At 32.8% G+C, this 23,475-nt stretch overlaps 3 protein-coding genes across 3 annotated transcripts in view; all 3 read left to right on the forward strand.

Moving 5' to 3' along the window:
• Positions 1-23,475, forward strand: part of LOC145268689 (uncharacterized) — a 1,072,728-nt gene that overhangs the window by 463,338 nt on the left and 585,915 nt on the right. Inside the window, exons 89-96 of the mRNA XM_080124201.1 lie at positions 599-628; positions 875-904; positions 1,144-1,173; positions 1,415-1,444; positions 2,419-2,448; positions 4,004-4,033; positions 4,291-4,320; positions 4,563-4,592. Coding sequence (XP_079980327.1) covers positions 599-628; positions 875-904; positions 1,144-1,173; positions 1,415-1,444; positions 2,419-2,448; positions 4,004-4,033; positions 4,291-4,320; positions 4,563-4,592 — 240 coding nt within the window. The remainder of the gene's footprint in view (positions 1-598; positions 629-874; positions 905-1,143; positions 1,174-1,414; positions 1,445-2,418; positions 2,449-4,003; positions 4,034-4,290; positions 4,321-4,562; positions 4,593-23,475) is intronic.
• LOC145268587 (uncharacterized) lies at positions 4,758-11,211 on the forward strand. Its single transcript, XM_080124033.1, has 11 exons — positions 4,758-4,775; positions 5,077-5,106; positions 6,065-6,094; positions 7,130-7,159; positions 7,326-7,355; positions 8,257-8,286; positions 9,004-9,037; positions 9,266-9,299; positions 9,729-9,758; positions 10,704-10,733; positions 11,166-11,211. The coding sequence occupies exons 1-11, from the start codon at positions 4,758-4,760 to the stop codon at positions 11,209-11,211; spliced, it is 342 nt and encodes a 113-aa protein (XP_079980159.1).
• Positions 11,211-23,475, forward strand: part of LOC145268588 (uncharacterized) — a 48,852-nt gene continuing 36,587 nt past the window's right edge. The window contains exons 1-15 of the mRNA XM_080124036.1: positions 11,211-11,244; positions 11,509-11,538; positions 11,767-11,796; positions 12,034-12,063; positions 12,304-12,333; positions 12,506-12,535; positions 13,468-13,497; positions 13,772-13,801; positions 14,046-14,075; positions 17,544-17,573; positions 20,457-20,486; positions 20,729-20,758; positions 20,997-21,026; positions 22,699-22,728; positions 23,060-23,089. Coding sequence (XP_079980162.1) covers positions 11,211-11,244; positions 11,509-11,538; positions 11,767-11,796; positions 12,034-12,063; positions 12,304-12,333; positions 12,506-12,535; positions 13,468-13,497; positions 13,772-13,801; positions 14,046-14,075; positions 17,544-17,573; positions 20,457-20,486; positions 20,729-20,758; positions 20,997-21,026; positions 22,699-22,728; positions 23,060-23,089 — 454 coding nt within the window. The remainder of the gene's footprint in view (positions 11,245-11,508; positions 11,539-11,766; positions 11,797-12,033; positions 12,064-12,303; positions 12,334-12,505; positions 12,536-13,467; positions 13,498-13,771; positions 13,802-14,045; positions 14,076-17,543; positions 17,574-20,456; positions 20,487-20,728; positions 20,759-20,996; positions 21,027-22,698; positions 22,729-23,059; positions 23,090-23,475) is intronic.

The following is a 23,475-nucleotide window of genomic DNA, read 5'->3' on the forward strand; positions in this document are numbered from 1 at the left end:
ATACTTTTAGATATTGTAACGTGATTATATATATGGTTTTATTCTCAAGCAGAAATATAATTTCCTAAGTGTTATACTATATTCAAAAATAAATATCAGTCAGTAAGTATGCTGTATTCTAAGCCATTTACAAAATGACGTTGACTGCTTCTGCAGTAACATATCCAGCTAGTACGCTTGTGATATTCGAACGTGATTCTATATACGTTTTTTATTATGAGGATACTGCATATGTTCTTAATTGCTATAGTGAATTTTTTCAATTGATTTTTTGATATCGATGGGAGTTTAACGTATATTACTGATTTTGTATTAATTAATTCTTGCAGAGCAAGAAACTCAAGCAGAAATATCACTTGGTAAGTGTTATTCTATATTAAAATCGGATATCAACTAAAAAAAATTATATTAACCGCTTCTGCCATATCTTATCACACTAGTACTCCTGTGATATCAGAACGTGATTATATATACGTTTTTTATTCTGAGGGTACTATATATGTGCTTCATTGCTTTTGTGAATTTTGCATCGATTTTTTTTTCATATCAATAGAAGTATAAGCTATATTACTGATCTTATATTGATTAAATGTTTCAGAGCAACAAACAGAAGCGAAAATACCTCTTGGTAAGTGTTATCATATAACACTTTAAATTGGATATTCATTAACAAAATGATATTGCCCGCTTCTGCCATAATATATTTAGCTAGTACTCTTGTGATATTCACATATGATATCATATACGTTTTTTTTTATTCTGAGAGTACTACATATGTGCTTCATTGCTATCGTGAATATAATTCAATCGATTTTTTTTAAATCGATATAAGTATAAGGTATATTCCTGATTTTCTATTCATTAATTCTTGCAGAGCAAGAGACTCAAGCAGCAGTATCACTTGGTAAGTGTTATCATATAACACTTTAAATTTGATATCCATTAACAAAATGATATTTACCGCTTTTGCCATAACATATCCAGCTAGTACTCTTGTGATATCAGAATGTGATTGTATATCCGTTTTTATCATGATTGTACTATATACGTGCTTCATTGCGTTTATGATTTTTTTTTTACCGATTTTGCATATCGATAGGAATATCAGGTGTATTTCTAAATCATATTTATTAAATGTTGTAGAACAAGAACCTCAAGCAGAAATAGCACTGGGTAAGTTTTATCATATAATACTTTGAATTGGATATCCCTTAACAAAATACTATTGTCAGCTTCCGCCATAACATATCAATTTAGTATACTTTTGATATTATGAAATGAGTGTATATCCGTTTTTATCATGAGTGTACTACCTATGTGCTTTATTGCTTTTATAGTTTTTTTTTATCGATTTTCTGCGATTGATATGGAGTATAAGATTTATTTCTAATTTTGTATTCATTAAATATTGTAGAGCAAGCACCTCAAGCCGGAGTATCACTCGGTAAGTTTTATACAATAAACTTTAAAGTTAACAAATAATATTGAATTCTTCTGAAATAACAAGTCTGGCTTGTACTTTTGTGATATCCGAACGTGATTTTTGATACGTTTTTTTTTATTCTGAGGGTATTAAATGTGCTTCATTGCTATTGTTAATTTTTCAATCGATTTTCTGATATTGATGGGAGCATAAAAAAATATTACTGATTTTGTATCGATTAATTCTTGCAGAGCAAGAAACTCAAGCAAAAATATCACTTGGTCAGTGTTATCCTATATTCTAATTGGATATCCGTTAACAAAATGATATTGACTGCTTCTGCCGTAACATATCTAGCTAGTACGCTTGTGATATCAGAACGTGATTGTGTATACGTTTTTTTTTATTCTGAGAGTACTACATATGCGCTTCAGTACTTTTGTGAATGTTTCAATCGATCTTTTGATATCAATAAGAGTATAAGATATATTACTGGCTTTGTATTGATTAATTCTTGTAGAGCAAGAAACCCAAGCAGAAATATCACTTAGTAAGTGTTATTCTATAACATTTCAAATTGTATATCCTCTAACAAAATGATATTGACTGCTTCTGCAATAAAATATCAAGCTAGTACTCTTGTGATATCAGACCGTTTCAATCAATTTTTTGATATCGATATGAGTAGAAGGTATATTACTGATTTTGTATTGATTAATTATTGCAGAGCAAGAAACTCAAACAGAAATATCACTTTGTAATTGTTATCATATAACACTTTAAATTGGATATTCATTAACTAAATGATATTTAACGTTTTTGCAATAACATATCCAGCTAGTACTCTTGTGATATCAGAACATGGTTGAATATCCGTTTTTTCATGAGGGTACTATATATGTGATTTATTGCTTTTATACTTTCTTTTACCGATTTTTTGATATCGGTAGAAGTATGAGGTGTATTTCTAAATTTGTATTTATTAAATCTTGTAGAGCAAGAACCTCAAGCGGCGATATCACTCGGTAAGTTTTATCATATAATACATTAAATTGGATATCCCTTAACAAAATGCTACTGACAGCTTCCGCCAAAACATATCAAGGTAGTACACCTTGGATATTATATGATTCTATATCCCTTTTCATCATGAGTGTACTACTTACGTGCTTTATTGCTTTTATATTTTTTTTATCGATTTTCTGATATCGATATGGTGTATGAGATGTATTTGTAGTTTTGTATTTATTAAATACTAGCCTAGGTGCTGGCGTTGCCCGGGTTTTGAGGTGTGTGTTGAGCAAAAACAAAAAAAGGGTAGTAGGCATACAGGCTCAAACCTGTACTCCAAATGCGGGGAAAGAACATGAAAAAAAAAAAAAACGTGACGTCTTTGTTGTTTAAACGTTACGTCCAATGTTTAAATTAACGCTAGTCAATCGGAAAGAGGGGATGACTTTCGAAAGTATCGGTGAAAAAATGTAAGCTCTCCCTGTCGAAAAATGCCCAGTAGAGGATGAAGGAATTAATGTTTTTAGCCAATTTTTCGATATTTGTCATCCGAAGTATCCAGCTTCAAAACGATACTGATCTCGTGAAAATCCGTCGCCTCTGTCGAAAGTGTTAATCAGACATACAAACATACATGCATACAAACAAACATGCATGCATTTAAACGGATAGGTAAGACTTATATTATAGATTGTAGATCAAGCACCTGAAGCGGGAATATCACTTGGAATAACACTACGAATTGGATATCCGATGGCAATATCACATTGACCGCTTTTGCCATAACACATCTAGCTAATACTCTTAGATATTATAACGTAATTGTATATAGGTTTTTTTATTCTGAGGGTATTACATATATGCTTCATTGCTATTGGGTATTCTTCAATAGTTTTTTTTTTATATGCGGATAGGTGTGAGTTTAAGAAAGCAGAAGTATTACTCGATAATTGTTGATCATGTGTTAATATAAATTGAATATCCCTTAACAAAGTAATATTGATCGCTCCTGTCATAAAATATCAAGGTAGTACTCTTGTGACAACAAAACATGATTATACATCCATTTTTATTAGGAGTTTACTACATACGTGCTTCATTGCTTCTATGATGTTTCTTTATCAATTTTTTGGTATTGATAGGAGTATGAGGTGTATTTCTTAATTTATATTTATTACATATTGTAGAGCATGCACCTAAAGTTGGAGTATTCCTTGTTAAGTGTAATTCGTATAACACTATGAATTGGATATCCCATAAAGCAATATGTATTTTTAATCGATTTTTTTTATATCTCTACGAGTATAAGGTATATTACTGAGTCTTTATTCATCGCTCGTAAGCGTTATCCTATAACGTTATCAATTGTATATCCATTAACAAAATGATATTGGTCGTGTCCGTCATCACATATAAAGCTAGTACTCTTTTGATATTATGACGTGATTGTATATCCGTTTTTATAAATGTAAAACTTATGGCCTTCATTGCTTTTATTATCTTATCGATTTTTGATATCGATAGGAGTATGAGGTGTATTTCTAATTTTGTATTTATTAACTCTTGTAGAGCAAGCACCTCAAGCGGGAGTATCACTCGGTAAGTGTTATCCTTTAACATAATAAATTGGATAACACATTAAATTGGATTTTGCTTTACAAAATAATATTAACCGCTTCTGCAATAAAATACAAAGCTAGTACTCTTGTGATATCAAAACGTGTTGTATATACGTTTTTTTATTCTGAGAGTACTACATATGGGCTTCATTGCTATTGTGAATTTTTCAATCGATTTTTTGATATCGATAGGAGTGTAAGGTATGTAACTGATTTTGTATTGATTAATTCTTGCAGAACAAGAGACTCAAGCAAAAATATCAATTGGTAAGTGTTATCCCATAACATTTCAAATTGAATATCGATTAACAAAATGATATTGACTGCTTCTGCAATAACGTATCAAGCTAGTACTCTTGTGATATCCGAACGTGATTGTAAATACGTTTTTTATTATGAGGGTACTACATATGTTCTTCATTGCTTTTGTGAATTTATTCCAATCGATTTTTTGATATTGATAGATTTATAAGGTATGTTATTGATTTTGTTTTGATTAATTCTTGCAGAGCAAGAGACACAAGAAAAAATATCACTTGGTAAGTGTTATCCCATAACATTAAAATTGCGTATCCATTAACAAATGATATTGATTGCTTCTGCAATAACTTGTCTAGCTGATATTTTTTGATATTGATAGTACTTCTCTGCTTGTGATATCCAAACGGTATTGCATATACGTTTTTGGGCTGAGGGTATTACATATGTCTTTCATTGCTATAGTGATTTGATTTCAATCGATTTTTTAAAATCGATAGATGTATTAGGTATATTACTTATTTTCTATTGATTAATTTTTGCAGAGCAAAAATATCACTTGGTGTTATCCCATAACATTTATATTTGGATATCCATTAACAAAATGATATTGACTGATTTTGCAATAACTTATCTAGCTAGTACTCTTGTGATATCCGAACGTGATAGTGCTTCATTTCTTTTGTGAATTTATTTCAATCGATTTTTTAAAATCGATAGAAGTGTAAGGTATATGAATGATTTTGCATTGATTAATTCTTGCAGAGCAAGAAACTCAAGAAAAAATATCACTTGGTAAGTGTTATCCCATTACATTGCAAATTGGATATCCATTAACAAAATGATATTGACTGCTTCTGCAATAACATATCAAGCTAGTACTCTTGTGATATCCGAACGTGATTGTATATACGTTTTTTATTATGAGGGTACTACATATGTGCTTCATCGCTTTTGTGAATTTATTCCAATCGATTTTTTGATATTGATAGGTGTTTAAGGTATGTTATTGATTTTGTTTTGATTAATTCTTGCAGAGCAAGAGACACAAGAAAAAATATCACTTCGTAAATGTTATCCTATATTCAAATTGGATATCCATTAACCAAATGATATTAACTGCTTCTGCAATAACATATCCGGCTTATACTCTTGTGATATCATGACGTAATTGTGTATAAGTTTTCTTTTGTACTTCTCTGCTTTGTAAGCGTTTCGTCATCAATTTTTGATATCGATGCATTATAATATATTTTACGGATTTTGTATTAATTCGTGTAGAGCAAATATTGTATAACGGGTATGTTGTATATAATAAAAGTATATTGGCGTATGTTTATGCACATCTAGTCCATATAATATATCTGTGTATGAAAGCGATGCTTGTGTATCGTCTAGTGGTTATAAATGTTTTTTTTTTGTTCATGTTCATTCCAAATAAGGCATATAGACATTTGGACATAAGCGGCTGCTATTGGGACCATACCTAGGAATATTAACAAGATGTTGGTTTATGTTACATTTAAACTTCAGCCAGGGAAGCAGGTAGCAGGAAGGGAATTCCAAAGTCTTGCTGTTCGTGGGGAGAAACTATTACGATAGAAATGTTGTATATAATAAAAGTATATGGACGTGCGTTCATTCACATGTAGTCTATATAATATATGTGTGTATGAAAGCGATGCTTATGTATCGTCTAGTGGTTATAAATGTTTAAATTATGACTGATTTTTGTATTGATTAATTCTTGCAGAGCAAGAAACTCCAGCAGCAATATCACTTGGTAAGTGTTATCATATACCACTTTAAATTGGATATCCCTTAACGAAATGATATTGATTGCGACTGTTATAACATATCAATCTTTTGATATTATGATTGTTTTATTATTTTTACTAGCGGGGGTACCCGGCGTTGCCCGAGTGTTTGTTTCCGGGACGGGGGGGGGAGTTTTAAAAAATGTTATGGTAGGTAAGTAGGCAGGATCAAACCCGGAGTCATGAGTAAAAGTAGGAAAATAAAGTGTGAAAAAAAAAACAAAAAAAAACAAACATCTGCAACGTTAACAGTTCGGCCACCAAGAAAAGTCCATTCCAGTTGTTTAGGAAGAAAAAAAAAACGACTACGGTAGGTCGGCGCGAACGTGAAAATATAATGTGAATTGTCCAGCACGCTAACCATTACGCCACAGAGCACTGCAGCTTAGTTTAGTGATTTTAAATAACTTCACATGAAAGAACTACGAAGTCAAACCGGTGTTCTCTTCTCAACTGTTTCTTGTGAACGATCCCCAAACGATGTTAAGTGGTGGCAGGGGGAGAAGGAATTTATTAGAGAGAAAATATTTTACCACTTCCATTGATCTTAACCGATTTTGGCCGTGACTTCTCAGCAGAAAAAGTATAGAAATCTAAGATTATCGAGGAATTTGAGAAATAATAAGCCTATAACACACCTCAGATATTGTTCTGCCGTTTGTACATATTATATTTGCATGAAATATCTTTATTTTTAATCCTATTAAGGTCAAAATCAGACGTGAAAAAATGAGTTCATTTTATTTATATAGAGATTATGCTTTTATTATTTAATTTTTTTCAATCTTTTTATATCAATAAGAGTATTAGGTGTAAGATTGATATTCCTTAACAAATTATATAGAACTCTACTGTTATCCGGTTAGTACTCATCTGATATACATGATTGTATATCCGTTTTTTATTCTGAGGGTACTACATGTTAATTTTTCAATCGATTTTTTGATATCGATAGGAGTATAAAAACATATTACTGATTTTTTATTGATTAATTCTTGCAGAGCAAGAAACTCGAGCAAAAATATCACTTGGTAAGTGTTATCATATATTCAAATTCGATATCCATTAATAAAATGATATTGGCCGCTTCTGCATTAAAAGATAGTACTCTTGTGATATCAGAACGTTTCAATCGATTTTTGATATCGATACGAATTTAAGGTGTAGTACTTATTTTGTATTTATTAATTTTTGCAGAGCAAGAAACTCAAGCAAAAATATCACTTGGTAAGTGTATATTCTATATACAATTCGATATCCAGTAATAAAATGATATTGACTGCTTCTGCAATAACGTTTCTAGCTAATACTTCTGTAATATCAGAACGTGATTGTAGATACGTTTTTTTTTATTCTGAGAGTACTACATATGTGCTTCATTGATTTTGCGAATTGTTCAATCGATTGATATCGATAAGAGTATAAGATATATTTCTGGCTTTGTAATGTATTAATTCTTGCAAAGCAAGAAACTCACACAGAAATATAACTTGGTAAGTGTTATCCGATAACATTTAAAATTGGATATCCTCTAACAAAATGATATTGACTGCTTCTGCAATAAAATATCAAGCTAGTACTCTTGTGATATCAGACCGTTTCAATCAATTTTTTGATATCGATAGGAGTTGAAGGTATAAGAATGATTTTGTATTGATTAATTATTGCAGAGCACGAAACGCAAACAATCTGTTAACAAAATGATATTAACCACTTCTGCAATAACATATTAAGGTAATACTCTTGTGAGATACGAACATGATTATCTTTACGGTTTTTTTTTATCTGAGCGTACATCATATGAGCTTCATAGCTTCTGTGAATTTTTTTTATCGATTCTTTTGGCTGAGTTTGTATTGATTTATTCTTGCAGAGCAAGAAACTCAAGCAGAAATATCACTTGATAAGTGTTATCTCATAACATTTAAAATTTGATATCTATTATCAAAATAATATTGACCGCTTTTGCAATAACATCTTGTGATACCAGAACATGATGTATATCCGTTTTCATCATGTGGGTACTATATATGTACTTCATTGTTTTTATGGCTTTTTTAAATCGATTTTTTGATATCGGAAGGAGTATAAGGTGTATTTCTAATTTTGTATATATTAAATCTTGTAGAGCAAGCACCTCAAGCCGCAATATCACTCGGTAAGTGTTATATAAAAATTGTATATCCATTAACAAAATTGACAGCTTCCGCCAAAACAAATAATGCTTGTACACTTTTGATATTACGTGATTGCATATCCTTTATATCAGGAGTGTACTACCTACATGCTTCATTGTTTGTATCGTTTTTATCGATTTATTTATTTTTATATGTGATATCCGAACGTGATTGTTGATACGTTTTTGTATTGTGAGGGTACTAGATATGTGCTTCATTGCTATTGTGAATTTTTCAGTCGATTTTTTGATATCGATAGAAATATAAAAAATAGTACTAATTTTGTATCGATTAATTCTTGAAGAGTAAGAAATTCAAACAAAAATAACACTTGGTCAGTGTTATCCTATATATGTTTCAGTACTTTTGTGAATTTTTCAATCGATTTTTTGATATCCCTAAGAGCATAAGATATATCTCTGATCGATTAAATCTTGCAAGGCAAGAAACTCAAGCAGAAATATCACTTGGTAAGTGTTATCCTATAACATTTTAAATTGGATATCCTTAACTAAATGATATTTACTGGCTTTTTTACCATATAATATCCAGCTAGTACTCTTGTGATATCAGAACATGATTGTATATCCGTTTTTATAATGAGTGTACTATAAATGTGTATTATTGCTTTTATGATTTTTTATCGATTTTTTGATATTGGTAGGAGTATTGATTTTTGTTTTCATTAATAATTGCAGAGCAAGAGACACAAGCAAAAATATCACTTGATAAGTGTTATCCTATATTCAAATTGGATATCCATTAACAAAATGATATTGACTGCTTCTGTCGTAACGTATCTAGCTAGTACTCTTGTAATATCAGAACGTGATTGTATATCCGTTTTTTTTATTCTGAGGGTACTACATATGTGCTTCATTGCTATACTGAATTTTTTAATCGATTTTTTTAAAGGAGTTTAAGGTATATTACTAATTTTGTATTAATTAATTCTTGCAGAACAAGATACTCGAGTTGAAATATCTCTTGATAAGTGTTATCCGTTAACATTTCAAATTGGATAACCTCTAACAAAATGATATTGACTGCTTCTGCAATAAAATATCAAGCTAGTACTCTTGTGATATCAAACCGTTTCAGTCAATTTTTTGATATCGATAGGAGTTGAAGGTATATTACTGATTTTGTATTGATTAATTATTGCAGAGCACGAAACTCAAACAGAAATATCACTTTGTAATTGTTATCATATAACACTTTTAATTGGATATTCATTAACTAAATGATATTGAACGTTTTTGCCATAACATATCCAGCTAATACTCTTGTGATATCAGAATGTGATTGTATATCCGTTTTTTCATGAGGGTACTATATATGTGCTTTATTGCTTTTACCGATTTTTTGCTATCGGTAGGAGTATGAGGTGTATTTCTAAATTTGTATTTATTAAATCTTGTAGAGCAAGAACCTCAAGCAGCAATATCACTCGGTAAGTTTTATCATATAATATATTAAATTGGATATCCCATTACAAAATACTATTGTCAGCTTCCGCCATAACATATCAATTTAGTACACTTTTGATATTATGATGTGATTCTATATCCGTTTTTGAGCAACAGTAGCGGTAATAGTAGGAATGTCAGCCTCACTCAGGATGTTGATGTTGGTGCGTCGGTCCTTTCAACTGATTCTGAGGATATTTTGGAGGCATCTTAGGTGGTACGTCTCCAGGGTTTTTACGTGCCTCCCATATGTGGTCCAGGTCTCCGATCCATAGAGAAGAGTGGGCAGCAAGACAGCTTTGTATACCATGATTTTGGTCTTTGCCAGCTCAGATGGACTGATCATGTTGTCCGAATGCCGGATCTCCGCCTCCCAAACCAGATTTTCTACTCTCAGCTTGTTGAGGGAAAGCGTGCCCAGGGTGGCCAAAAGATGAGGTATAAGGACAACATCACAGTAAATTTAAAGCGGTTTCACATGGACCTTAAGACGTGGGAGGACGTGGCTGGGAGCAGGTTGGCATGGAGGAGCGCTGTCCATGAAGGTGCTGCGCTTTATAGCAGTGACCTAAATCAAGCTGCTGAGGATAAACGCAAGCACAGAAAGGAGAGATTATCAACCAGACACACCCAACCCCACCCCACCACCACTACCTTTATCTGCCCAAATTGCACAAGAAAAATTGGGTCTAGGATTGGGCTCTATGCTCACCTGAGGACCCACATAAGCCACAATGGAGGACAGTCTTACTTGGACACGAGTGACCGCCGATGATGATGATATCCGTTTTTATCATGAGTGTACTACCTACGTGCTTCATTGCTTTTATATATATATATATATATATATATATATATTTATCGATTTTCTGATATCGATATGGAGTATAATGTTTATTTCTAATTTTGTATTTATTAAATATTTGTAGAGCAAGCACCTCAAGCAGGAGTATCACTCGGTAAGTTTTATACAATAAACCTTAAAGTTAACACAATAATATTGAATTATTCTGCAATAGCAAATCTGGCTTGTACTTTTGTGATATCCGAACGTGATTTTTGATACGTTTTTTTATTCTGAGGGTATTACATATGTGCTTCATTGCTATTGTTAATTTTTCAATCGATTTTTTGATATCGATAGTATAAAAAATATTACTTGGTAAGTGTTATCCTATATAAAAATTCGATACTCATTAAGAAGATGATATCTACTGCTTTTGCAATAACGTATCAAGCTAGTACTATCCGAACGTGATTGTATATACGTTTTTTTATTCTGACAGTACTACATATGTGCTTCATTGCTTTTGTGAAATATTTAATCGATTTTTTAGTCTCGAGAAGATTTTTAGGAATATATCTGATTTTGTATTGATTAATTTTTCCAGAGCAAGAAAGTCAAGCAAAAATATCACTTGGCTGCTTCTGCAATAATGTATCAAGCTAGTACTCTTGTAATATCAGAACGTGATTGTAGATAAATTTATAGTATAAGATATATTACTGATTTTGTATTGGTTAATGCTTACAGAGCAAGAAACAAACAAAAATATCATTTGGTAAGTGGTATCCTAGATTCAAATTGGATATCCATTAACAAAATAATATTGACCACTTCTGCAATAAAATATCAAGCTAGTTCTCTTGTGATATTAGAAGTTTCAATCGATTTTTTCATATCGATAGGAGTATAAGATATATTACTGATTTTGTATTCATTAATTCTTGCAGAGCAAGAAACTCAAGCAAAGATATCACTTGGTAAGTGTTATCCTATATACAAATTCGATACTCATTAAGAAGATGATATCTACTGCTTTTGCAATAGCGTATCAAGCTAGTACTATTCGAACGTGATTGTATATACGTTTTTTATTCTGACAGTACTACATATGTGCTTCATTGCTTTTGCGAATTTTTTAATCGATTTTTTAGTCTCGAGAGGATTTTTATGTATATATCTGATTTTGTATTGATTAATTCTTGCAGAGCAAGAAAGTCAAGCAAAAATATCACTTGGTAAGTGTTATCCTATATTAAAATCGGATATCCATTAAAAATATGATATTCACTGCTTTTGCAATAACGTATCAAGCTAGTACTCTTGTGATATCAGAACGTGATTGTATATACGTTTTTTTATTCTGAGGGTACTACATATGTGCTTTTTTGCTATTGTGAATTTTTTCAATCGACTTTTGATATGGATATGAGTTTAAGGTGTACTACTAATTTTGCATTGATTAATTCTTGCAGAGCAAGAAGCTCAAGCAAAAATATCACTTGGTAAGTGTTATCCCATAACATTTCAAATTGAATATCGATTAACAAAATGATATTGACTGCTTCTGCAATAACATTCAGCTAGTACTCTTGTGATATCCGAACGTGATTGTATATTAACTTTTAATTCTGAGGGTACTACATATGTGCTTCATTGCTTTTGTGAATATTTCTTAATCGATTTTTTAAAATCGATAGGAGTATAAGATATATTACTGATTTTGTATTGGTTAATTCTTGCAGAGCAAGAAACTCAAACAAAAATATCATTTGGTAAGTGGTATCCTAGATTCAAATTGGATACCCATTAACAAAATTATATTGACCACTTCTGCAATAAAATATCAAGCTAGTTCTCTTGTGATATTAGAAGTTTCAATCGATTTTTTCATATCGATAGGAGTATAAGATATATTACTGATTTTGTATTCATTAATTCTTGCAGAGCAAGAAACTCAAGAAAAAATATCACTTGGTAAGTGTTATCCCATAATATTCAAACTTTAACAAAATGATATTGATCGCTTTTGCAATAAATTATCTAGTTAGTACGCTTGTGATATCTGAACGTGATTGTGTATACGTTTTTGGGTACTATATATAAGCTTTATTGCTTTTGTGGATTTTTCAATCGAATTTTTCTTATATCGATTTTCTTTTTATTAATAGGGGTTTAAATCATATTACTGATTTTGTATTGATTAATTCTTGCAGAGCAAGAAAATCAAGCAGCAATATCACTTGGAAATTGTTATCATATAACACTTTAAATTAGATTAACTAAATGATACTTATTGTTTTTGCCATGACATATCCAGCTAGTATTATTGTGATATCTGAACGTGATTGTATATCCATTTTTATCATGAGTGCGCTATATATGTGCTTCATAGCTTTTATAATTTTTTTTACCAATGTTTTTATATCGGTAGGAGTAAGAGGTGTGTTTCTTATTTATATTTATTAAATGTTTTAGTGTTAGAAACTGAAGCTGCAATATCACTCGGTATATGTTATTAAAATCCACTTTAAATTGGATATCCGTTAACAACATAATATTGACCGCGTCTGTCATAATATATCCAGCTAATACTCTTTTGGTATTATGACGTGATTGTATATCCGTTTTTATAAGTGTACTACCTATGATTTTATGTTTTTTCAATTTTTTTATACCAATAGGAGTAAGTATGAGGTGTAAGTTGGATATTCCTTAAAAAAATTATACTGTTATAACGTATCAAGCTAGTACTCTTGTGATATTCAAACGTGATTGTGTGTAAGTTTTTTTTATACCGACGGTACTAGATATGTGCTCCATTGCTTTTGTGAATTTTTAAATCGATTTTTTCGTATCGATAGGAGTTTAAGATATATTACTGATTTTGTATTGATTTATTCTGGCAGAGCAAGAAACTCAAGCAAAAATATCACTTGGTAAGTGTTATCACATTTGAAAATGTGATATCTATAAACAAAATTATATGCTTCTGCAATAACTTATCAAGCTCTTGTGATATCCAAATGTAATTGTATATACATTTTTAATTATAATTTAATTATTAATATTTAATTAACAAAAGAATATTGACCGCTTCTGCAATAAAATATCAAGCTAGTATTCTTGTGATGTTAAACTTGTCAACCGATTTTTTGATATCGATAGGAGTATAAGGTTTAGAACTGAGTTTGTATTGATTAATTCTTGCAGAGCAAGAAACTCAAGAAAAAATATCATTTGGTAAGTGTTACCCCATAACATTTCAAATTGAATATCGATTAACAAAATGATATTGACTGCTTCTGCAATAACATATCAAGCTAGTACTCTTGTGATATCCGAACGTGATTGTATATACGTTTTTTATTATGAGGGTACTACATATGTGCTTCATTGCTTTTGTGAATTTATTCCAATCGATTTTTTTTTATATTGATAGATTTTTAAGGTATCTTATTGATTTTGTTTTGATTAATTCTTGCAGAGCAAGAGACACAAGCAAAAATATCACTTGGTAAGTGTTATCCTATATTCAAATTGGATATCCATTAACCAAATGATATTAACCGCTTCTGCAATAACATATCCGGCTTATACTCTTGTGATATCATGACGTAATTGTGTATAAGTTTTTTTTTTTGTACTTCTCTGCTTTGTAAGCGTTTCGTCATCAATTTTTGATATGGCTGCAGTATAATATATTTTACGGATTTTGTATTAATTCGTGTAGAGCAAATATTGTATAACGGGTATGTTGTATATAATAAAAGTATATTGAGATGCGTTCATGCACATGTAGTCCATATAATATACGTGTGTATGAAAGCGATGCTTGTGTATCGTCTAGTGGTTATAAATGTTTTGTTTTTATTCATGTTCATCCCAAATAAGGCAAAGATGTAAGTGGCTGCTATTGGGACCATACCTAGGAATATTAACAAGATGTTGGTTTATGTTACATTTAAATTTCAGTCAGGGAAGCAAGTAGCAGGAAGGGAATTCCAAAGTCTTGCTGTTCGCGGGGAGAAACTATTACAATAGAAAGCTTTCTGGCATTTACGGACCTCAACAGTGAAGGGGTGAGATTTTTTTTCTGGGCAAGTTTGTCGGGGATATGTACATCAAGGGGGCACAAGCGCAAGGAGTTCATCAGAACACATTCCATTAAAGTACTTGTAGAACAGGCACAGAGATGCAACATTGTGACAATAGGACAAGGGTTGGAGCTTTACAAAGTGGGATATATTAGATTGGAAACTTTTTTTTTTGGACCAAGAGGGAGAGACTGGTAGATGCACCAGTCCAGATGTTGGTTGGTTGTTTTTGTCTTACGGCATATCAACCTTTTTCGAATCTAGTTATTTTGAGGAACTATTTTTAATGGAGTATATTTTTTTTTAAAGTCAGATTCTATTTAACCCATAGTTGGGACCCTAATAGGTACTACCACTCCGGGTCAGAGTGGACCTGGGAGCAATGGCAATTAAAGGGTGGCTCCACACTCCCAAGGCCCGCAAGGTGGGGCCTCACCATCGGATATAGTTTTAGGTCATATCCAGGACCAGTCCAGATGTGGCAACAATACTCCATACATAAGCGAATGATGGCCTTGTAGATGTACAGCATACTCTCAGATGTGAGTAGTTTTTTTTAGCTCTATAGAGGGAACCTACCTTCTCTACAGCAGCCTTCGCAATGTCTTCAATGTATTTGTTCCAATTCATATTGCCCGTGAATGTTAGGCTGAGTGGTTTGAAGGCAGAATTATCAGATAGGGTGTTTTTTGTTATGCATATCTTTGTGTGTGTTTACACATATTCAAAGTTCATGTTAGATGGTCATGGTAACGGTCATTAATTTGGCACAGGCCCAACAAACATAACACCTGAGCACACAATGACCGTTTGACAATGGACTGTGAAAATGAGAATAAAAGTCCTGTTGTTATTGCTTCTCAGTGAAACCAAGATGCATGCGGTTTGCTCTTAGAGTGGATGCCGTTTAGAATGTCATTTAGTTTCTGAAGAGAGTGTGTCATCAGTATTATATCAGCAATGGATGTTATACTGAAAATAACAATCATGATGAGAATAGTAGTTGAAATAATGTTGTATTTTTTTTTTTTACACGGTGGTCACCACTTATCAAGGCCCGGAAGCCACTCAGGGATAAGGTTTATTGCAAGTACAGTACGTTAATGCGGAGATTTAATTAAGTGTTTACTTAAGAGGGCGGTTCATTAGGAATTTGTTAACGTTGGATTTCAACACATCCAAGTTGTAGTCACTTCTAAGAAACAAGCTTTGTTCATGGAATCTACGTTTTGATTTAGGCACAGATAAAGAGTGGGGGAAATTTTTCACAGTGGATTCAGCTAGACGGGTGTTTTTCGTGAAGGATTGGAGTTCAGACGAGCACCTGCCATGGAAATAACGATAAAACAAGGACAGGCTCGCAACGTCTCTTCTGTGGGAGAGAGGTTGCAGGGTAGAGAAAAGGGCATTCCCCACTAAGCCACGAAGTCTATTTTGTACTCTGTCAAGGCAGGATAGGCTGTTTTTAGCAGCTCCTGCCAAGATATGGAAGCAGTATTCTATCCTTGGACGTACTTGGCTTTTATATAGATAGAGAAGATAGATAGATGCTAGGGGGGTTTTGTATGACATAGAGGCATGTATAGTGGGTGTATATAAACGGGGTTCATAAGCAAGAGAACGAAATTGTGTACATGTTATGTTGTCGTCTATGTAATATTTGTTGTAGGTGTGTGTGTTTACACGTATTCAAACAGAGTTCACATAACAAGCTCATGTATCGTCTAGTGGTATATAAACATTTGCTGTGTGTGTTTACAAATATTCAGAGTAACATGGACAAGGTAACAGTCATTAATTCAGGACGGGTTCAAAAAGCGTGATACATAAGCACACAATGCCCATTTGATAACGGACTACTAATCTTAGGTTGTGGTTCTCTCCATCTCTTGGACGCTGCAAGAAAACATTTCACTCTGAAGCACTAATGTTATATTAATAATTATTTACTTCTAAAACTTACCTTTCTAAGTGAGGAAATAAAGTGATGCAGACGGGCAGATATTGAAGTAACATTTGCCGAGGTTATCAGCTTTCAACATCATGGGTCATGTCTTGTTCGCAACGCTGGATAGTGGAGTTGTATATAACGAGTGTTCATGCATGTCTAGTCTATATAAATATACGTGTGTATAAAAACCGATGCTCGTGTATCGTCTAGTGGTTATAAATGTTTGTTGTTTTTGTGTGCATGTTTACACATATTTAGACAGGTTTCATGTAACGGTCATTAGTTCAGGGCAGGTTCAACAAACATGAAACATAAGCACACAATAGCTGTTTGATAACGGACTACTAACCTTAGGTGGTGGCTCTCTTCATCTCTTGGACGGTGCAAGAAAAACATTTCACTCTGAAGCAATAGCACCAGGACTTCTTTTTGTTTTCCCTCATTTATTCTTATTTTCACAGGGATTTACAACACTCTCTCTCTTAGTCCTTACATCGTCTCTTAGTTAGCTCAATCGAATGCTTTCACGACTGACAAAGTCAACCTCCTCTCGTGGACGACTCTGCCGTTCTGATTCTCACTTGCATCTCTAGTCTATATATCAAAACCTACTCTTTCTTTGTTACCAGACCAATTCCATTGTTTATTGTTTATGAAATTGAATTCCTAAATCGATTTAATTACTTAAATTTCTCTGTAATATTTTATTGTTTATAAATCTAAGCTAAAATTCCTACGTCAGATTTAAACGTAAATATTTTAGCTAAACATTCCTTTCTTTCAAAACACTTTCCCTGCACATCCTTTTCTACACAGCAGTTAAAAAAATCAATAACGATAATTGTTCAGACCTTCATTGCTATTGTGTATTTTTCAAACGATTTTTTTACATCGATAGTTGTATAAGTTCTAATTTTATGTTTATTAAAACTTGTAGAGCAAGCACCTCAACCAGAAGTATCACTCGGTAAGTGTTATCCTATAACACTTTTAATTGGATATCTTTTTAAAAAAATGATATTGACCGCTTCTGCCATAACATATTTAGTTAGTACTCTTTTGATATCTGAATGTGATTGTATATCCGTTTTTTTTTTATTCTGAGAGTACTAAATATGTTCTTAATCGCTATTGTGTATTTTTCAATCGATTTTTGATATCCATATGAATATGGGGATTATTTCTAATCGTGTATTTATTAAATCTTGTAGAGCAAGCACCTCAAGCAGGAATATCACTCGGTAAGTGTTATCCTATAGCACTTGAAATTGGATATTCCCTAACAAAATAATATTGATTGCTTCAGCCATAACATATCTAGCTAGTAACTTTTGATATTAATGCAATTTTATATACGATTTTTATTCCAAGTTTATTATATATGTGCTTGTATGAGGATTATTTCTAATCGAGCTTTTATTAAATCTTGTAGAGCAAGCACCTCAACCTAGAATATCTCTCGGTAAGTTTTATCCACTTGAAATTGGATATTCCTTAACAAAATAATATTGATTGCTTCTGCCATAACATATCAAGCTAATAATCTTTTGATATTATAACGAGATTGTATATCCGTATATATCATGAGTGTACTACATGTGTGCTTCATAGCTTTTGCGATTTTTTTTTTATCGATTTTTTGTTATTGATAAGAGTATGAGGTGCATTTCTCATTTTGCATTTATTAAATTTTGTACAGCAAGACCTTCAACCAGGAGTATCTCTCGATAAGTGTTATTTATTTAAATTTTGTAGAGCAAGGCCGTCAACCGAGAGTATCTCTCGATAAGTGTTATTTATTTAAATTTTGTAGAGCAAGGCCGTCAACCGGGAGTATCTCTCGATAAGTGTTATTTATTAAGTTTTGTAGAGCAAGACCGTCAACCGGGTGTATCTCTCGATAAGTGTATATTTATTCAAATTTAGTAGTCCTCGACGGTCGCACATCTAAACAATGTGATATAAATCTAAAGTAGTCCTCGACGGTCGCACATCTAAACAATATGATATAAATGCGGGAGTGCCCCAGGGTTCTATCCTTGGACCTCTATTGTTCCTGATATTCATAAATGACCTCCCCGACAACATTGCCTCTGAGATGGGTATATATGCTGATGACACTACACTCTATGGCAGACACGACAGGAAGACGAATGAACACATTTCTAAAGAAATGGCAGAAACACTAGAGGAAGACCTCCAATCTGTAGTGGAATGGGGACAAAAGTGGTTGGTCGCGTTCAATGCTGCCAAGACTAAACTAGTTTCATTCAATAATTACAAGAAACCCTCTCTACCACCAATAGCAATGGCCAACGACCCTTTATCTGAGAGTCCATCTTTCAAACTCCTTGGCCTAACGTTCACAGGAAACATGAGTTGGAACAATTACATTGAAGGCATTGCCAGGGCCGCTGCAAGAAAGGTAGGCTCTCTCTACCGTGCTAGAAAACTACTAACACCCGAAAGTATCCTGTACCTCTATAAGGCCACCATTCGCCCATGTATGGAGTATTGCTGCCACATCTGGGCTGGTGCATCTGCTACTAGTCTCTCGCTCCTTGACAAGGTTCAAAAGAGAGTCGCAAATCTGATAGGCCCTGAACTGGCATCTAAGCTTCAGCCTCTGTCCCATCGACGAAATGTTGCATCCCTCTGCCTGTTCTACAAGTATTTTAGTGGTGAATGCTCTGATGAACTGCAATCACTTGTGCCCCCACGACGCGAGCACCCTCGACAAACCCGACAGGCTACTAGATCCCACCCCCACACTGTAGAGGTCCCCAGATGTAAAAGATCTTTTTACTCCAATAGTTTCTTCCCCAGAACCGCAAGACTCTGGAATTCCATTCCAGGTCCCTGCTTCCCCAACAGTACTGACGTGCAGAAGTTCAAGTGTAACGTGAACCGACACCTTGCTGCCCAAATCCCTACATAGTACCCCAGTAGTTGTTGCCCCTGATAGTAGCCCCCTACACCAAAGTGGCAATTTGCCTTGTTTGGGGTGAAAATGTAATAAAAAAAAAAAATAAATAAAAAAAAATTTTGTAGAGCAAGGACGTCAACCGGGAGTATCTCTCGATAAGTTTTATTTATTTAAATTTTGTAGAGCAAGACAGTCAACCGGGAGTATCTCTCGATAAGTGTATATTTATTTAAATTTTGTAGAGCAAGGCCGTCAACCGGGAGTATCTCTCGATAAGTGTATATTTATTTAAATTTTGTAGAGCAAGGCCGTCAACCGGGAGTATCTCCCGATAAGTGTTATTTATTAAGTTTTGTAGAGCAAGACCATCAACCGGGAGTATCTCTCGATAAGTGTTATTTATTTAAATTTTGTAGAACAACACCGTCAACCAGGAGTATCTCTCGATAAGTGTTATTTATTTAAATTTTGTAGAGCAAGACCGTCAACCGGGAGTATCTCTCGATAAGTGTTATTTATTAAATTTTGTAGAGCAAGACCGTCGACCGGGAGTATATCTTGATAAGTGTTATTTCAAAACACTTCAAATTTGATACCCATTGACAGAATGATATTGATCGCTTCTATCATAACATATCTATCCAGTAATCTTTTTATATTACAGTGCTATTCTATGACACTATCAATTGGATATAATATAATAATATTGACCGCTACGGCCGTAACATATCTAGCTCGTGATTCTTGATAATAATGTGATTTTATATGCGATTTTTATTCTGAGTTTAATATATATGTGCTTCATTGCTATTGTGTATTTTTCAAACGATGTTTTGATATCGATATGCGTATGAGGATATTTTTTTTAAATCGATATATGTGTATGAGGATATTTCTAATTTTATATTTATTAAATATCTGTAGAGCAAGCACCCCAAGCAGAAGTATCACTCGGTAAGTGTTATCCTATAACACTTTAAATTGAATATCTGTTAAAAAAAAATGATATTGACCGCTTCTGCCATAACATATCTAGTTAGTACTCTTTTGATATCTGAACGTGATTGTATATCCGTTTTTTTATTCTGAGAGTACTACATATATGCTTCATCGCTATTGTTTATTTTCCAATCGATTTTTGATATTCATATGAATATGAGGATTATTTCTAATTGTGTATTTGTTAAATCTTGTAGAGCAAGCACCTCAAGCAGGAATATCACTCGGTAAGTGTTATCCTATAGCACTTTAAATTGGATATTCCCTAACAAAATAATATTGATTGCTACTGCCATAACATATCAAGCTAGTACTCTTTTGATATAATTACGTGATAATATATCCGTTTTTATCATGAGTGTACTACCTATGTGCTTCATTAATTTTGTGATGTTTTTATCGATTTTTTGATATCGATAGGAGTATGAGGTGTATTTCTAATTGTGTATTTATTGAATCTTGTAGAGCAAGCGCCTCAACCAGGAATATCACTCGGTAAGTTTTATCCTAGGACGCTTGAAATTGGATATCCATGTATGATATGGACGCTTCCGCCATAACATATTAAGCTAGTATTCTTTTGATATTATGACGAGCTTGTATATCCGTTTTTTTTTTTTCGTAAGCGTACTACATATATATCGTAGCTTTTGTGATTTTTTTTTTATTGATTTCCTGATATCGATTTAAGTTTAATGTATATTTACATTTTTGGATTTATTAAATGTTGCAGAGGAAGCACCCCTAAACAGGAGTATCACTCGGAAAGTGTTATCCTATAACACTTTAAATTGGATATCGATAAACAAAATGATATTGATCGCTTCTATCTAGCTAATAATTTTTTGATAATTTTTAGTATTTCATAATAAAAAAAAACAAAACAAAAGCTAAATGGAGGCCATCCAGAACATATGCTGTAGAACGGAGAAAAAAAAGGCCAAAGACCCTAGTGTTTTGATGTGACGTTTTGAATATAATAAACTAGTTATGACCAAAGTTTCATTTTAATCGGACAAAACACTAAGAAAGGGGCCTAATTATAGTTGGGGCCCGTTTTTTGGGGGCCACCCTATACTATCAATTGGCTATAATATAATAATATTGAATGCTTCGGCCATAGCTAGTGATCCTTGATATTATGACGTTATTTTATATGCGTTTCTTATTCTGAAATCATTATATATGTGCTTCGTTGCTATTTTGTATTTTTCAATCGATTTTTTGTATATCGATATGTGTACGAGTTATTTTTAATTTTCTTATTTATTAAATCTTGTAGAGCAAGCACCTCAATCTCAAGTATCGATCGGTAAGTGTTATAGTATAACACTTTAAATTAGATATCTGTTAAGTAAATGATAGTGATTGCTTCTGCTATAATATATATATATATATATATATATATATATATATATATATATATATATATATAGTACTCTTCTTGATATCATGACGGGATTGTATATACGTTATTTATTCTGAGTGTATTAGATATGTGCGCCATTGCTATTGTGCATTTTTCAATCGATTCGGCGATATCGATTGGAATAGGTGTATTATTGATTTTGGTATATGTTATCATATAATACCATAAATGTGATATCTCTTAACAAAATGACATTAATCGCTTCTGTAGCAGAATTAGCAGTAACCAAAATGAGAAATAGAGAGCTTACCTCGGATACGTCTGTTTTGGGCTGAGCGAAAGAGAGAGTTCCAAGATGGCGTCCATGGGTTTTTATTAGCGTTTACCCAATGTGATTATCGTTGAATCACGTCTGCTCTCGCGTGATTATGCAAATATGTCGTTCCCGGCCGCTATAAAGGCAGGACACTGGAAAGTAGAGGGGGCGTTCTGCAGATTGTGTGTAGATGATTCTGGCGAGTAGATTGTGCTTGTTACGACCCACGTGTCTGCGAGAAGCGAGTTTTTGTTCCGTCTGTTTTTAGTTGTATTTTTTTTTGGTTTGTTTTGCCTACTACATTTTTGTTTCAGCTTCTGCCATAACATATCTTGCTAGTACTCTTGTTATATAAGAACGTGATTGTATATCTGTTTTTATCATGAGTTTACTGTATAAGTGGTTCTTTTTGCGATGTTTTATCGATTTTTTGATAGGAGTATGAGGTGTATTTCTAATTTTGTATTTGTTAAATCTTGTAGAGCAAGCACCTCAAGCGGGAATATCATTCGGTAAGTGCTATCCTATAGCACTATGAATTGGATATCCATTAATAAAATGATATTTATCCTTTCTATCACAATATATCAAGTTAGTACTCTTGTGTTATAGTCGTGTTATCTTATGACACTATCTATTGGATATATCATAATAATACTGACCGTTTCTGTCATAAATATCTAGGTACCACTCTTAGATATTATGACGTGATTGTATATACGTTTCTTAATCTGTGGGTATTACATATGTGCTTAATTGCTGTTGTGAATTTTTCAATTGATTTTTTGACATCGAAAAGTTTTGGAGTCTCTTTTCTAATTTTGTATTTATTTAAACTTGTAGATCAAGCACGTCAAGCAGAAGTGTCAGTCGGTAAGTGTTATAGGAAAACACTTTAAATTGGATATCTGTTCACAAAATGCTATTGACCGCTTCAGCTATAACATATCTTGCTGGTACTCTTTTGATATTATAACGTGATTGTGTATACGTTTTTGTCATGAGCGTACTACATATGTGCTTCATCGCCATTGTGTATTTTTAATCGATTTTTATGATGTTTTATCGATTTTATGATATCGATAGGAGTATAAGGTGTATTTCTAATTTTGGATTTGTTAGATGTTGGAGAGCAAGCATCTCAAGCGGGAATATCACTCGCTAAGTGTTATCCTTTAACACAATAAATTAGATGGTGGCCTTATAGAGGTACAGGATACTTTCGGGTGTTAGTAGTTTTCTAGCACGGTAGAGAGAGC

Source organism: Euprymna scolopes, chromosome 44, assembly GCF_053919585.1.
Source record: "Euprymna scolopes isolate OS-2025 chromosome 44, ASM5391958v1, whole genome shotgun sequence".
In the NCBI taxonomy this organism is placed as follows: Eukaryota; Metazoa; Mollusca; class Cephalopoda; order Sepiida; family Sepiolidae; genus Euprymna; species Euprymna scolopes.